Genomic DNA, 16,818 nt, shown 5'->3' with positions numbered 1-16,818 from the left:
TGCAAAGCGCAGAAGCACAAGTGAAAAGAATGAGTTTTTTGTTGAGCGTTGTTTCCATTTCATTAGCTGTTTATAACAGGGGGATTATGTTAAAAACCAAAAGGACCCAACCACTGTTGAATGTAACCCATTGAGTGAAAGGTACTACAACCGTATACCAGCGACTCAGCACCTCTGTCCTGCACACAATTAGACTTTGGGAAGTTTACACTCCCTCGCGGTAACACGGCGTTACTTTTGCCAAACGCATTGGCCCAAAAAGTCGTGAGTAAACCTGACCGAGGTTTGGTTTGGTTGTTCAGAGGTCAAAGACCAAAACAAAGGACACCGGTGAGGTGTCTTTCCCTCTCCCTCGTCCTCTAGTGTGTGCTTTCTTCCAGCCACGGAGGCCTTCCCCTCAGTGTGTGTGAGACCGGGTGATGACGAAGCACCTAGAAGCATCCTGTGCGTGCGGCCTGCTGTCCACGCAGGTGCGGGGCTCTGCGCAGGAAGGAAGAGCGAGCGCGCGGGCGTGGGAGAGAGAGAGAGAGAGAGAGAGGCAGATTCCTCCCAAAAAAAGAGATGTGAGATTAGACACAGACGCCGAGGTCTCACCTCAACTCCAAGAGCTCGGCGAGCCAAACTAGATCTGCTTTTAATGAAAGCGCTAAATCCTCGTCTCGCGGTCGCGTCTGATGTGGTATTACGCCGCTACTGTGGCCCCCCTCTGCCCGCGGGGCTAAGGAGCTTTGCGGGTCCACGCCGCACAGAGCGCGCATTTTGTAGTATTCTTCGGGCTTAAGCGCACCATTTCCCACATGCACATCCACGCGCGTGCACACGCACGTGGACTTAGCGGTGTGTGGGAGGCCCGGAGGGACCTCCCCAAAGCCGCCGGATCTATGCAAACAAAGAGCTTCTGACAACAGGGGAGACACTCACACACACACACACACACACAGTATACTGTGTATCTCAGTAAGTGGTTTCCATGTGAAGCAACCTTTATACTGTGCGCTTTAACCTCGGTTTTGATGAGCTCGTCCAGAGGCGGCTGAAATGTCGGACTAAAGTTGCTTTTTGGGGATCGTTTGTGCCATTTTCCATTCAAAGTTGTCATGAATGTGAATAAGAAAAGAGATTTTTAAATCCAACAAAGGTATCCCAATAACAGCGAGTAGGGTGTTATTTTGTTTGGGTTTTTACTGAGGAATCATAGCGGTGTTCCAAATTCCACATTATGTCCAAACTCTGTCCAGTATGTGGTGTCCTCACACTTGGAAAGAAACAAAATGAAGACGTACATATTTATTAATTCACTGATGATGAAGGTTTCCTATGATGCAATGCACAATAGAAAATGAAAACCTTCTCCCTGCTCCAAAATAATTAAAACTAAATTCAATTTCAAATATAAATAAAGTAGTGGACAGTTTCCAGACATTTCTGGAACACATCAGACAAGTGAAAATTTGAGGCATCCAGCTGCAGTTTGATCAACAAACACGGCCCACCCCACACACACACACACACACGCACGCACACAGGTGTAACACATGTGCCTTACCTGAGAAGAAGTGAGCCTTAAAGCCCTTTTTGGAGACGGTGTTGTCGGATTTAAACTCAATCCTCATGTTGTTATACTGGGAGGTGATGACCTCGGGGACCTCGGTGCCGCAGTATTTACCGTGCAGCTTAGAGTCGGACGAAAGGCCGCTGCGCACCTCCACGAAGTCGTATTTACACACCTGCACACACACAAACAAGGCTCCTGTAACACGCAGCTCTGCCCCCCCCCCCCCCCCCCCCCCCCCCCGCCCCGTTGTCGCCATCAGACAACGCGCGCTCACCTCGTTTCCCTCCAGCTCGAAGGCCTCAAACTGCATGGAGATGCGGTACTGGGTGGGAGCGACCACCTGCCACACGCAGTTCTTGTTGGGCGGGTACTCTTTGGGCCAGCCGGGGGTGCTGATGGTCCCGTTCAACTTGGAGAGGAGGCCGCCGCACGCCGCTGCAGACACACGCACAGGCCGCGATTTTAGACGCCAGCGCACGCGAGCCCGATAGGGAGTTGTGCATGCGCCGCATGCTTCACAAGCCACAAGGACGGTGGGTGGTAAAAGAGGGGACTTAGTAGAAATGTCCTGGCCGTGCCAGAGGTTCTGAGTTTGAGCGCCTTGTGCACCGCTTTCAATTTAGTCCCAGAAGGGTTTTGTTTGTCTTATATGATGCAGTTAGAATGCAGCCTTTGCTTCGACTCGTGAGGCCGGATCCGGCTCTAATTAAAGGTGTATATGGAATGTTTCGGGACAGAGGCTGTTGCATGTGTACAGACTGTAAAGCCCTCTGAGGCGAATTTGTATTTGGGCTATACAGAATAAAATGAATTGGACTGAATGTTTACTCAAAGTATGTCTGGTGACTTAATGCTGCTTCACCTGTACGGTTCCCAGCTGCATTTTGCTCACAGCATAACTCCGCTCTGGCTTTGCCTGCTCTTACATTTGGTGAAATAAGCCTAAACGTCACTGTGAATACAAACTACAGATGTTTTATACATATCACAGATCATCTTTTTTCTACATCATTTCCCACACATTCATTCGCTGCCAAAGTGACGAGGGCTCTCTAAAGAAACAGTTTGGCTATAGTGAAGCTTTCCTTATCTGCTGAAAAGTGGTTTGTTCAATCGTTTTAAATATGTGGGTCAATAGTAGTTAATCTATTTTGTGTGATTAAAGCAGCGAGGAATGTGGCTTTGTGTTCAGATACATGTTTTTTCCTGTTGATGGAGGCGCTTCGGATGTTTTCATATTGAGGAGCAAGCCTCGTATCCTAAAGAAACACACGGCGGCACACAAAGGAATGCACACACAAACATTCATTTGGCATCTCTCTCTCTCACACACACACACACAAACACACACACACACACGCGCACACAGTTACCTTCACAGCTCTTCTTGTCAGGAGCTAGCTCGTAGCCCGGGTCGCAGGCGCACTTGAAGCTGCCGAGAGTGTTTACACACCTCTGTTCACATCCTCCATTGTCTGGCTTGGCACACTCGTCCTCCTCTGAAAAGACACACACACACGCGTCAACGCGCATTCATTTTCCCACACGCGAGAAACGCCACGTCACGAAACACAATTGCCGCACGCACACACACACACACACACACACACACACACACCTTTGAAGAAGTTAGCGGCGAAGCCGGCCTTGTTGACGGTGCCGTCTGAGACGAACTTCATCCACAGTGTGTGCGAGGTGGAGCGCACGTCTTCCGGTTTGTCGTAGCCGCAGAATCGACCAATCAGAGGGCTGGTCTCCAGGGGGCCGTCTCGCACCTCCAGGTAGTCGTAAGCGCAGCTGTCGTGCCTCTCAATCTGCGAAAAGAGAGTTCATACACTGCTGTGAATATCAACGTTTATATCTATATAAGGAAAGAATACTAAACTTTCCTTAATGTGTGGAGCGGTTTGAAATGAGGTTGACCTTTGCTCCTTGACCTCTCGGAGAGTGAAGTGAGGTTTTGGGAGCGGATTGAGTCCCTCGGCACCGGGACATTTTTACAGCGCTTCGCTTAATCCTCAACTGCTCTGTGTCCCGTCACGCTGACACACAAACGCACACCGCTGACATTATTACCTTACGAGCAGCTATACGAGCGTGAAATCTGACCCGGACATTCCAGAGCGAGCGCACACACACACACACGGAGGGGGGGGGGGGGGGGGGTGACTCACCTCGAAGGCCTGGAAGCTGAGCCCGACGTTGTATCCCTCGGACACGGTGATCCTCCACACGCACTCTTTGGACGGCCTGTAGTCATCGGGGTAGTTGGGGGACTGGATCTGTCCCGAGTCCTTGGTTATTTCCCCTCCACAGATCGCTGCGCAGCAGAGACCGATTAAGGGCACAGACCAACAGCACCCGAAGGTGTGTTGTCGGAAATGAACAAGGGAACCTCTCACTGAAGTCAGACATTTAAAACCACATCGTCGCTCAGCAATCTGGGTATTTGGTCACCTGAGCACTTTTAATTCAAAGGCGGAACGAGTTACCTTCATAAATGGCGGCGAAGCCCTTTCCCACCCAGTTGCTGCTGCTGCGAAACTCAATCCACATCCTGCTGTCCGTGGAGATCAAGACTTCAGGAACTTTGTCTCCACAAAACCTGCCTGTTAAAAAACAGACGCGCAAACCAAAGCAACGCACGTGAGAAACAAAGCTTGTGCTGTCCAATGACCGTTGATGATGAAATAAATAAACTCCGTGCTGGAGACAGTTTTACTCAACGGAGGTAAATCACTCTCATATATTTCGGAAGCCTCAAACTGTCATCAAGACTCAAATATTCCTAAACTTGGTCCGGCCCATGTTTAGTTCTTTTTGAACAGAGGAAGGATACAAATCTGCTGAAGGCCTTTTTGGTGGCAAGTTAATCATAAATTACTAGAAAGTGGCTAAATCCACTATCGGCTCCAATGGGGGGGGGTTGGTATGGAATAATTATAATGGACATTTCTACATACTCTGTAAGGATCCCCTAAAAAAATGTATGAAGATGCAAATGCAAAGCAGCCTTGGTATGACTCTACTGACATGATGGATTCTACTGATATCTATACTGAGGATTTTTACATGCCTTTTTCTGTGTATATGCATATAATAATGTTTAGAAATAAAACTGGAAAAAAAGAGTTTATGTCAAAGCGTGGAAAAGCTTTTGTACAAAATAAAAAATGAATAAAAATGATGGCAACACATAAAACATTTTGGATTTACTGCTACAGTCACAACATCCATCATGTGAGGGGATTTCGGTTTGTGACTTCAGCAGAATTGAAAAGCTAATGAAAGGGCAGGCGAATGAGAAAAGCCACTTTATTAACTAACCGTCCCTTGATCTTACCGAGCAGGGGGGCTTTCCTCCAGTATCCATCCCGGACCTCGATGTAGTCGTACCAACACAGACTGCTTTTATACAAATCCATGGTGGTGAAGTTAAGAACAATCTGAAGGAACAAAAGTAAGTATTTATAGCACATCTGGTACAGATGTTTGCACCTCCAGAGGCCAGAAGAGATGAAGACTGCTCCTTTGTGGTGAAGGACAGTCATTCTGTCAGCAGGATTCCTGCTACTGTGTTTGTGTGTGTGCGTGTGTGTGTGTGTGTGTGTGTGTGTGTGTGCACCTTTTCTCCAGGTGTAACAGATATTCTCCAGACACAGTGTGTGTACGAAGGGTATCCGTTCGGGTAACCAGGAGACGAGAAGTTGCCCGTTGACTCTTGGAGAGTCTCTCCGCACGCTGCAACACACACACAGACACGCACACACACACGTTACATTTTGAGGCCTCCTTTTATGTGTACTTCTTTCAGCTGTGTACCAATACTTTTAGATTTGTACTTACTGCTGATAAAATAAACACAACAGACTTTTTTTACTCTCTAAATGAGCGATGGAAAAAATGGAATTACCCTCCAAATGAAACTTGTATTTGTTTTTTCCGTGTGGCATGTTTGCACTCGTTTCCACGCGGGCTCCGACCACAGCGGTTACGCCCCATGATCGTGTAGCAGAATTAACCGCAGTGATTTACTGTGAGACCTTTTTAATCCACCACAATGAAGACAACAAATGAGAACTATTGCAGCCGAACGAGGGGGTTCGGGGGAAAATTGTCAAGACTATATTGCTCTCTTCATTCTTCATTCTCTCAAAAGGAGGTTAGCCAAATGTGCCCCTCCTATCCCATCATGCATGCTGTTTTCCCCCACAATGCCCTGGGGCTCTGTTCATCCGTCAGTGAATATGGTATCACTTATGACCTTACACGGTTGAAGTTGTTCTTATTTCCAGCTGGGACACGCAAACGCAGCCTTGTTCTCGCCCCAGTTTCATAATGAATTTAGTAGAACGACAATGTCCTGTAATTTTGTGTGGAGTTGTTAACATTGACGATAGAAATAACCGTCATCTTGCATGTTGTCAGTCACGATGATGCATTGGATTTTCCTTGGACCAAATTAGAAAAACACTACGAGACATTGGTAAATTCAATAAACCGAACAAATATCATTTAATCTGTTTGTCTCAGACGTGGTGCGTGACCCGAAGCATGAACCTGTCTTGGGGATCTGAGTGTGTGTGTGTGTGTGTGTGTGTGGGCCAAAAAGGGGCGGCAGAACGCAATCGTCAACCGCAATTGCGAAATTACCGCACAGCTCGAGCAGGGCGACAACAGGGACCAAGGAGGACGATCCCAAACAGCACAGTTGTGCGCAAAGAACTGAGGCGAAAGGGTGTGTTTTGGGACCCACGAAATCAGAGAGAGGTGGAAGCGTCACGTTGATGAACAAATGACTCAACTGTGCCTCGGAGAATGGAGGGGCGGGTCCATCTTTACACCAGAGATGCGAGCGGATAAACAGAGGTCATGTTTTGTTTCCTGGTTAGAAAGACTAACACCCCATCTACACAGACACACACACAGACACACACACACAGACACGTACTGTGGTCTCATAGTAGATATATCAGTACCTGGACATCTATACAGCTTCCTTGCCTGTGCAATGTCTCCTTTACTGAGCCTGGTTCGCTGGCCAATAGCTGGCCGGACCCCGTTTTCGTCTCTGGATGGCAGGATGGTGTCGAGGAACATCCCCCTTCAGGAAGGAGAATGGAGAGTTAGCCCACGTCATCCAATGAAAGATGTAAACACAGTAAACCATGTTTAGACAGCAACTCTTCATCATGTTGTTCAGGGAGGATGAGAAATATGGTTCATGCTAAACGTGTTTTTGTGGGTTGTAATACACCTCGTGACCAGGAAAAAGAAGAGTGGCCTATTTTCTGCATTCAAAACCTCAAGAAAATTACTTTGAACTTGAGAAAAAAAACCAATGGTGCGGCTGGTTACCGTGAGAAGGTGTTCCTGGCGTAGTGCATGATGCTGTCAAAATCATATGGCTCCCCGAGAGAGTTGACCTCCCCTGGCTCCATCTTGAGGAAGTTATACTCCTGGCCTGGGAAGCGCACGTACAAACACACAAATGGCAAAAGGACAGCGGCGGCAGAGGGTTTTAGTTTGATCAGCAACATGCCAGTGCGACGATACGAGAAGGCACCTCACAGGCTCCGAACCTCACAACGCGTCATTTAAGCGATGGCGCCCGAGTGGGTTTGGCCGCGCGGCTGCAGAGCTTGTGGTGTGTGAAACATGAACTCGTGTCGGGTCTGATTCACTGCTGCGTAATGTGATTTAACACCTGTCAGATTGTGTCGTGGCGCAGAGGAGCGTGTGGGAGGAGAAGGTGTCGGGGGGGGGGGGGTTGAGGTCACTTCACAGTCATTAAAAATCTCATTCACGCCCACGCAGGGTTGGAAACTTAAACACACACACATGCACACACGTTGTCCCTCAACGTCCTCACCATTCCCCCGAGAGACCCTGACCCAGGTGCATCGCGGATCCTTTAGTCTCACCTGGTTGGATGTTGTCGCGGATGATGGTCACGTGATCGTCCCGGTCGGGCCGCGTGTGCTCGTGCCAGAAGCCGATGACGTGGCCCAGTTCGTGCACCACGATGCCAAACTTGTCGCAGTTCTTGCCTATGGAGATGGCCTGGGGCCCGTTGCCGCGGCGACCGACATAGGAACAACACCTATTGGCCAGGGAGATGATGGCAAGTGATATTTACAAGAATTTTGAACGTCGCAAAACAAAACATCGGCGCACACACACATGCACGCACACAAAAAGCGCACACACAGTCTTTTCAGGATTTCCTGCCCTGCACTACGTCCACCAGAGGGAAAGCAATTTATTTACATACAGTGCTGCGATAACGCTTCACTTTCATAACCCGATGTGAATAAGCTGTAATTCACAAATCGCTGCTCACACAACACACACACACACACACACAAACAAAAAGCATACACACAGACATCTGTGCCAGGCAAACAGATCTGATTTAAAGTTGTCTAAAGATCTGATCGCAGGGTAGGAATAAGTAGATATCGTCTTTCCTTACAGCACCTGCAGCTCCAGTATCAGCACTTCACCCAAAACAAGTGCACCAAATACACTGTGGTTCTCTTACCAAATAAAAGGCTTTTGTTTATGCATTACTCGCTGTCTTTGCCTGTTTCTGTTACGTATCCAAGCTGCAGGGTATTTATACATCAGATTAAAGTGTCTAATCTCTGATGCAGCCAACCAATCACAAAGCAGGAGGCAACTGGCATCATCTGTTAACATGCAGATCTTTCATTTTCCCTATTTCCAATATGCTGGAGAGCTTTTTGCTTGATAAATCACTTATTCAACTGTTCCAATGGCTGTCAGTTCAATCACTTTTGGTCAACTAATCAATTAATAGATGTACCATATTAATACTTTAAAGGTCATGGTTGATTTGTTTCACATTGTTTCTTCAGCTTGGGGAAACAAACCTAAAATGTTCCGATTTCAGCCCGTCTAAAACCTTCCAATTCACAAGTCCCTCTGTACAAACACACTATGACCCCCACCGCGCTGCCACTCGACAGAACAATGCACTTCTGCAGCGTACGAACAAAAAAGACTGCACAAACATACAAAAACGTGGAGTGAGCAGCGTGATTGGTGGGACTGGGGAAACAGCAGCAGGACAGGAAGGAAAGCGGAGCCATTGTTGAGTGACCGCATCGTCTCTCGCTGCGTGACAAGGTCACCGCTGCACTCTAGGCACACACACTCACACACACACACACACACACACACGCAGGTCCAGCCTACCCACCCGCAGGGTCTGTAGGTGAACACGATGTAGCTCTCCTCGTCCGTCTTCTCAATGAAAGTTACGCACGTCTGTTTCTCCCAGTGACGCATGGCCTGCTTGAACATGGCCCGCTGACTACCTGGAACACACGCGTTTTCACATTCTACTTTTACTTTTTTTGTGTGTGTGTGTCATTTTTTTTTTTTTACTGGCGACCCGACACCGGGCAGCGTTCCAGCGGAGTTGCTTTACCGGTGAAGTTTCCTCCGATGACGTAGGGGATGACGCCCCCGGGCCATATCCTCTCCGCTCGGGATGTGGCCGCTCGACGAACGCGGCTCTTCGCCACGTTGCCGGTCTTCCCACCTTTCCCAGTTTGGCTCTTGGGATTGGCAGCTCCCTCGCTGGAGTTCTTGGGGAGATAGTCTAACCCGGCATGAAATAGGAGTTAAGTCTCCCTTTGGCACAGGTCCTTGCTTTGTGTGTTTAAACCTCATGGTTTATTAATATAAATGAACTCATTAATACATTTTTTGCTATGTATTCAATTATAATTTGTTATGGTATTGTCCCACATCTTTGGTTGTCTGTTCTTTACTCATCCAAGCAAGGACCTTCATTTAATTCCATTGACTTCACTTTGACATAAAGAAGATTAACATACTCAAACTTGCTTGACATTGTCGTACGTTGCGCTTTTAATACAATTGACAACCTATGGCTTCCCTGATGCCATTATGGTATGTCTGCAGTAAGGTAAAAGATACATGATTTGTACTTTCTTGACTAGAACATGAAAAACCTCCATCATTAGAGGACTGAAGTGATGTTTGGGTTCCTTACCGAAGCCGAACCTGCGTATTCTATCAAGCAGTAGATATAAGGATCCGCTCTTCTTAGAAACCGCGTGTTCCTCCAGGCCACCTGACACGCAAGAGCCAAGAATGAAAACACGAATAACGCACAATAAAAAGCTTTTATCAGCTGACCCCCCCCCCTCCGTCACTTCCTCCCTTTTGACTCCGCTTTACTCTGCAGCCGGTGGCCAATGAGAGAAAGACTTTCAGAGGAAACACGAGAGAGATCATTAAAAGATGACTGGCGAGTGAGTCCACTCACCGGACGTGTGGCCCTGCCGGGAGTGTGTGTTTGTGTGTGTGTGCCGCGTGAGGTCTATCGTCCGGTCAATCTGGAACATGCGCAGGTCCTCTTCGTCCAAAGCGATGTCGCCCCAGAATGCAGCTGGAAGTCAAGAGAAGAACGATCACAATCAGCAGCAGAATCACAGGTGTAATATAGAAGAAAAAAAAAAACAGTGCACACACTCTTTGGCCAGCAAATCAATGAATACATTGAATCCTCTGGTTATTGATTGTGTGAGTTACAACACTGTCATACCACCAATACCTGCAATTACACACCCGATGCTACAAAGTTCTGCTTGGCCTTTTATTTACACGCTGGTCTGTGCTCGATTCTTTGCAAACTGTATGTTTGCAAGGCTAAAAATGAAAAAGTCCTTAGCCTTTGGAAACACAGCTTTTCTTTGATATTCCCTCTTTTTTCCACTAACAAGGCAACGCTGTCCGAACATAGGGACAAAAAACTAAGAAAAGTCCAAAGGAAATTCTGTCTCTAGGAGATCATCATTTTCGTGGATGGATAGATGGATGAGCGACATACGGGTGGATGGATGGATAGATAGATAGATAGATAGATAGATAGATAGATAGATAGATAGATAGATAGATAGATAGATAGATAGATAGATAGATAGATAGATAGATAGATAGATAGATAGATAGATAGATAGATAGATCGATAGATAGAATCCTTTCTTCTCCTTCGATATGTGTTAAACAGCCTCCAACAGTAAGCAGCGGAATGAAAGTGCCCACAGGGACTCTAGACACTAATACATTAACAATGGCGTGGGAGAAACTTGTCACTTAGCTAATCAGGATTGCCACTAAAGGAAACGGGGGGTCAGGGTGCCATTGTGCTCGACTCCGAGCAATTGTTGAAGACAGGAGCAAACCACAATGACCACAGATTGTTGACAAATCATATCAGAAACAACCTGGGAGTGTGTGCTGTTGATTGCTGGTATATGATATAGTTATTTAACTAAATGTAAGGATGACATCTACGGGATAGAGCTGCTGTGAATGTATTATTATAACACTCTAACTCTTGCTCTAAATCCCTCTAAATATTCAGTTTTCTATATTAAAAGAAAATGCAAACATAAAACCTTTGCTTCTGAGAAGGTGCAACCTTGAAATGAAAAGGGCTTGTTTGAAAAATCACTTTTAATATTTATAGTTGATGAAGTCAATAGTTACCGGTTGTTTCGTCACTCAACATAAACAAGCTGATTCAAATATTACTAATAACAATGGGTTGTTATTACTGATTAATGATACTGTTTCTATAGTGTTTTATAATGTTGTTACAAAATGTGTTGAAGAAGGAAATCTGCAGATGTAATAAACTTTGTAAAATGGGAATATATTCTGCTTGTGCATTTTTTCTTTTCTTTTTACAGGAATTTGCATTTAGTGAGATACTAAAAAGTGGAAAAAGCAAACCACTCACACTCAAACATCTGTTAAAAAAGGTTCATTTGATTCTGTAGAGCGTGTTGGTGGTGTGACTCCATATAAAGCCACAAAAATAAACCCAATTATATGAGGGGCCGTTTAGGACTTAACTACTGAGACACTCTCACACACACTACTGAGACACTCTCACACACACTACTGAGACACTCTCACACACACTACTGAGACACTCTCACACACACTACTGAGACACTCTCACACACACTACTGAGACACTCTCACACACACTACTGAGACACTCTCACACACACTACTGAGACACTCTCACACACACTATTGAGACACTCTCATACACACTACTGAGACACTCTCATACACACTATTGAGACACTCTCACACACACTACTGAGACACTCTCATACACACTATTGAGACACTCAGACAGCATCTCACTATACAACATGAGAGCATCTCACTATACAATGTGAGAGAATCTCAGTATACAGTGTGAGAGCATCTCAGTATACAGTGTGAGAGAATCTCAGTATACAGTGTGAGAGAATCTCAGTTACACCGGAAGGCATCTCAGTTACACCGGAAGGCGGAAGCAAAGAGCGCTGATTTTGAACAGCGCAATGCGCCAATCATACGCGCCCTTCCTTCATATGCCTTGAAGTCTGCGGTCGCCCGTCCAAGTTTATAAATACTACCATATTCAAGGGACGGAATGTCATTTTAGGACGTTTTCAGGCGAGAAATTAGGTGTTTAAGCAACATTTCTGCGGTCGGTTTGTTAACATTCAGCCATCGTAAAAAATTCCATGGAGGATGTCGGAGACGTGAGGCGTAGTTAACGGGACCACCTGATGCCCCCAGCACCGGGCGATCAGCCTCATCTCACGCCGCAGACAGCAGCCTGTTCTCGGCCAGACATCCGTGAAATGCTCCGCTTCGATCCACTTTTCCGTAGCGGTTATATATACGATAGTAATACTAGGATGAGTGTTCATAACCTCTAATCTGAGACTGGTGTTTGTTTAATGGCTATTTTGCGAGCAGAGTTTAAATTCATAACCTTAATAAACTATACGTAAACTAGACTGTATCCATAGTGTGCGCGCTTATTGTACTGTCTATCATTGTGGAATAAAACTAATCGTGTCTTTATTAAAGGTCTTGTGGGGAGACCGTCATGGAAACCGGCAGCAGGGCATCAGCTTCAAAGCGAAGGATAATAATCGATTAAATAATACATTAAAATCCAAATATTAATTAATGAATATTTCTATTGTAAGATCCACTCGTGTCTCCGCTACGGAAAAGTAGATACAATGTAGGGTGACCATATCCATAACACCATAAAAAAGGACAATATTTCGTGAGGCTCTAAATCAGGGGTGTCAAAGTCGTTTCAGGTTAGCGGGGGTGGCGCGGACGTTACGGCCAGAGAGGGGGGGGGGGGGGCGACAGTTTTCCCAGCGCAACTCCAAAAAAAAGGAGGACAAATACGCGTCAGGGCATTGCAAATCAGGACGGCCCAACATCCCCCTAGTAGTAGGTGTCAATTTAAGTAGTCAATTTCACAGAAGTCTGGCCGAGAACAGGCTGCTGTCTGCGGCGTGAGATGAGGCTGACCGCCCGGTGCTGGGGGCATCAGGTGGTCCCGTTAACTACGCCTCACGTCTCCGACATCCTCCATGGAATTTTTTACGATGGCTGAATGTTAACAAACCGACCGCAGAAATGTTGCTTAAACACCTAATTTCTCGCCTGAAAACGTCCTAAAATGACATTCCGTCCCTTGAATATGGTAGTATTTATAAACTTGGACGGGCGACCGCAGACTTCAAGGCATATGAAGGAAGGGCGTATGATTGGCGCATTGCGCTGTTCAAAATCAGCGCTCTTTGCTTCCGCCTTCCGGTGTAACTGAGATGCCTTCCGGTGTAACTGAGATGCTCTCACACTGTATACTGAGATGCTCTCACACTGTATACTGAGATTCTCTCACATTGTATAGTGAGATGCTCTCACATTGTATAGTGAGATGCTCTCATGTTGTATAGCGAGATGCTGTCTGAGTGTCTCAATAGTGTGTATGAGAGTGTCTCAATAGTGTGTATGAGAGTGTCTCAATAGTGTGTGTGAGAGTGTCTCAGTAGTGTGTGTGAGAGTGTCTCAGTAGTGTGTGTGAGAGTGTCTCAGTAGTGTGTGTGAGAGTGTCTCAGTAGTGTGTGTGAGAGTGTCTCAGTAGTGTGTGTGAGAGTGTCTCAGTAGTGTGTGTGAGTGTGTCTCAGTAGTGTGTGTGAGTGTTGAGTGTCTCAGTAGAGTGTGTGAGAGTGTCTCAGTAGTGTGTGTGAGAGTGTCTCAGTAGTGTGTGTGAGTGTGTCTCAGTAGTGTGTGTGAGTGTTGGGTGTCTCAGTAGAGTGTGTGAGAGTGTCTCAGTAGTGTGTGTGAGAGTGTCTCAGTAGTGTGTGTGAGAGTGTTGAGTGTCTCAGTAGTGTGTGTGAGAGTGTCTCAGTAGTTAAGTCCTAAACGGCCCCTCATACAGTAGTGTGTGTGAGAGTGTTGAGTGTCTCAGTAGTGTGTGTGAGAGTGTCTCAGTAGTTAAGTCCTAAACGGCCCCTCATACAATTACACCCTTCCTGGTGCTAAGATGTGGTCTGAACAGGCGCTGTGGACAACACTCCCGTCTAGCCAGAAAAACCACCGGCACGGGTGCAAAAAGGAATTAATCCACCCTCCACCTGAAGAAACTCAACACTTCCCCAGCAAAATATCATCATCCGTGTGCATCATTTCCATTTGAAAAGATATTCGCCCGAAAACTAGGAAGGAAATACCACAAGGACTAAAAGTTTTTTTTTTCCTGGGAGAAAAGGAGCAGAAGCAGAGCGAGAAGAGGAGGGAGAGCACAGAGATAGTTTGGCCCATTGATTGTTGGGGTCTCGTTAATCCATAGAGACGCCATAAATAGCCCAAAGTCGAGCCAGTGGGCGGCGAGAGGGGTGAGGACGGCGAGGCGGGGAGGTGCAGAGGGAAAAGTATTGATCCGAAACCCCCCCCCCCCAGGAAGTCCCAGGAGACTTACATCATGCTGACCAGGGCCTTGCTGTTCGCCCTTCAGCGGGGGCACTGCAGCAAACACACACACACACACACACACAAGCGGAAGGATAATGCACCAAACACAAACCGAGAGGCCGACTGTACCCTCACGCCGTGGCGGCGGTCCGTGTCGCATTGATCGACCCCCCCCCCCCTCCCTCGGCTGTCGGCTTTGTGCGGGTTTACTCTGCACGGATTTGTCAGGTGCAGAATGGTGGCTCTGTGTGAGACTTTAGTCAAATAATCGCCTCGGTCGAGCTGCCGTGACACATTTGTCGCTTGTACGAAATACAGCAGCTCAACTGGCCGCAGATCTCAAGTCCCTCCGGTTTCACCCTGTGACCTGTGTTTAACAAGCGTGTTAGAATGGGATGGATTGGTCTTCTGCTTGAATATTACTTTATATTCTGTGATCACTTCAAATCCACTAGGTTGTTTTTATTCTCGTGCAGTTTTAAATATTCTAATGATTGATGGTTTGATTACAAGTTACCAGATTCCAAAGCAATGTTGCTGCTTTAATGAGTGTTGTTATGGGATCAATCTCTTACTTGAATGATGCACTCATGCTGTACTCATTTCTGTGTGTTTAACACACACACACACACACACAAACACACAGAACCATCGCTAAGCTTCTCATTAAGCAAATATAAGGTCACACTTTGTGGGGGGGCTAAGATGTGTGTGTGTGTGTGTGTGTGTGTGTGCTTGAACATGTGCATGTGTGGTATCATTATACTGTATCACTGACTGTGAACATACATACGCTATGTGCATGACGTTAAATTATTAAACTTTTTAGCGCGTAAGAATGTCATGCTTACTAATTAAAGGAGATAGTGAAGAGAAATGACAGCACAAACCAAACGAGACTTCATAATTCTGCAAGCGTTCTTTTTTCCTTTCTATAAAACCCACGGATGGAAACTACTAAAACTGTGTTTAAGACACGGTTGGGGTTCAGGAGCAACTTTGGTCTCTTCCATGAAAGTCTTAATGAGGTAGAAACAAAATGAACCATTTCAGAACTTGTGTGAGACAGAGAGACAGAAATAAAGATATAACCAGATCATCTTGACCTCTGTGACATTGGATGAAATGTGTGTGTGTGTGTGTGTGTGTGTGTGTGACCAATGTTGTTTTTTATTACAAATTTTTCAATTTGCCAGCAATTCGGGCCAGCTAAGAATTGAGTTTGACCACCATTCTTCTTTTGTAAAGTCATAGTTTGACCCGGAGAAACAAACACTGACGCAGACACACACACACACACACGAGTATGTTTTCGCTGGCTTAAACACAATCCCAAGTGGTGACTAAGAGCCAATCATACAACTCTATCACTTTGTCTACCACTAGCACAGTGTGTGTGTGTGTGTGTTTGTATGAATATATATGCATATTTTTTTTGGATGGGCATTTTAAGCAGGGATACATTACAACAATCACTTGTAAAAATGTTTGTAAAAATAAACGTCGGCAACTTCAAAAGAGCACACACACTTAAAGAGTGTTTACAGGTAAAGAGTCCTTGTAAACGGGCGGGGAAAGCTGGCAAATAAGTGTCCGGTATGAGACCAGATAACGTGATATCATATGACACACGCACGGACAGAACATGGCGTAACCCCCTAATCACATTACAGTGACACAGATTCCTCTCCGGCGGGTCATGGGTTCGGCGAGACACTGTGACGGGACGCGATCGAGGCTCGGTTAAACCACCGGGGGGGGGGGGGGGGCCTCCCGGGTCAGTCTGCAGCTGGCAGACAGCAGGCTCCTACATGAAGGGGGATCAATACATATACATATATATATATATTGATGTGATGTTTTTAATCCAAAGCGCCGCACGGTAGAGGATTCTGAATCCCTTTTTGTTCAATTACGTAAATGGATCAAGCAAGAAATAACTGGTCAGTACAGCAGATTACTTTGAAGCATATCGGTTTAGCTGTAATGACTTGCAATTTTGGGACTAGCGGTATTGCCCCCTGATGCCACTGTTTGCTTGACGTGCAACCAAAAAACAGGTGTATGCGAATTCCTTTGCTGCTATAAATAGCATCAGCAAACGCTCGGTGACACAAAAGCACTTAATAATTGAGCAACGTGTGGCAGGTGGGCAGCGCCGAGGCGGTGCTGACTCATGGCTTCTGCAGCTCCAGAACAATGACGCCTCAAAAGCAAGCGGCCGCCGAGTTTAACGCTGAGCTTTCGGGGTCCTGAAGAAGACTTCGGAAGCTCGGTGGCATGAGCTCGGGAAAATTCTTTTTAATATAATACGATACACACACACACACACACACACACACAACGCAGTGTCAGTGTCAAACACACTCATGCACACATTGCTTTAGCTTCCTTCCTACTGAAAAAAATGA

General features: G+C 46.2%; 1 protein-coding gene across 1 annotated transcript in view; it reads right to left on the bottom strand.

Moving 5' to 3' along the window:
• Nucleotides 1-16,818, bottom strand: part of tll1 (tolloid-like 1) — a 30,458-nt gene that overhangs the window by 7,404 nt on the left and 6,236 nt on the right. Inside the window, exons 3-17 of the mRNA XM_037472986.2 lie at nucleotides 9,879-10,001; nucleotides 9,603-9,683; nucleotides 9,012-9,185; nucleotides 8,781-8,898; nucleotides 7,480-7,658; nucleotides 6,914-7,019; nucleotides 6,535-6,659; nucleotides 5,181-5,296; nucleotides 4,899-5,001; nucleotides 4,048-4,164; nucleotides 3,730-3,875; nucleotides 3,174-3,369; nucleotides 2,929-3,054; nucleotides 1,830-1,990; nucleotides 1,547-1,727 (exon numbers count right to left, since the gene is read on the bottom strand). Coding sequence (XP_037328883.1) covers nucleotides 1,547-1,727; nucleotides 1,830-1,990; nucleotides 2,929-3,054; nucleotides 3,174-3,369; nucleotides 3,730-3,875; nucleotides 4,048-4,164; nucleotides 4,899-5,001; nucleotides 5,181-5,296; nucleotides 6,535-6,659; nucleotides 6,914-7,019; nucleotides 7,480-7,658; nucleotides 8,781-8,898; nucleotides 9,012-9,185; nucleotides 9,603-9,683; nucleotides 9,879-10,001 — 2,052 coding nt within the window. The remainder of the gene's footprint in view (nucleotides 1-1,546; nucleotides 1,728-1,829; nucleotides 1,991-2,928; nucleotides 3,055-3,173; nucleotides 3,370-3,729; nucleotides 3,876-4,047; nucleotides 4,165-4,898; nucleotides 5,002-5,180; nucleotides 5,297-6,534; nucleotides 6,660-6,913; nucleotides 7,020-7,479; nucleotides 7,659-8,780; nucleotides 8,899-9,011; nucleotides 9,186-9,602; nucleotides 9,684-9,878; nucleotides 10,002-16,818) is intronic.

Source organism: Pungitius pungitius, chromosome 9 (assembly GCF_949316345.1).
Source record: "Pungitius pungitius chromosome 9, fPunPun2.1, whole genome shotgun sequence".
NCBI classification, from domain to species: domain Eukaryota; kingdom Metazoa; phylum Chordata; class Actinopteri; order Perciformes; family Gasterosteidae; genus Pungitius; species Pungitius pungitius.
The sequence above is the reverse complement of the archived record's forward strand: the minus strand, read 5'-3'. Positions and strand labels throughout refer to the sequence as shown.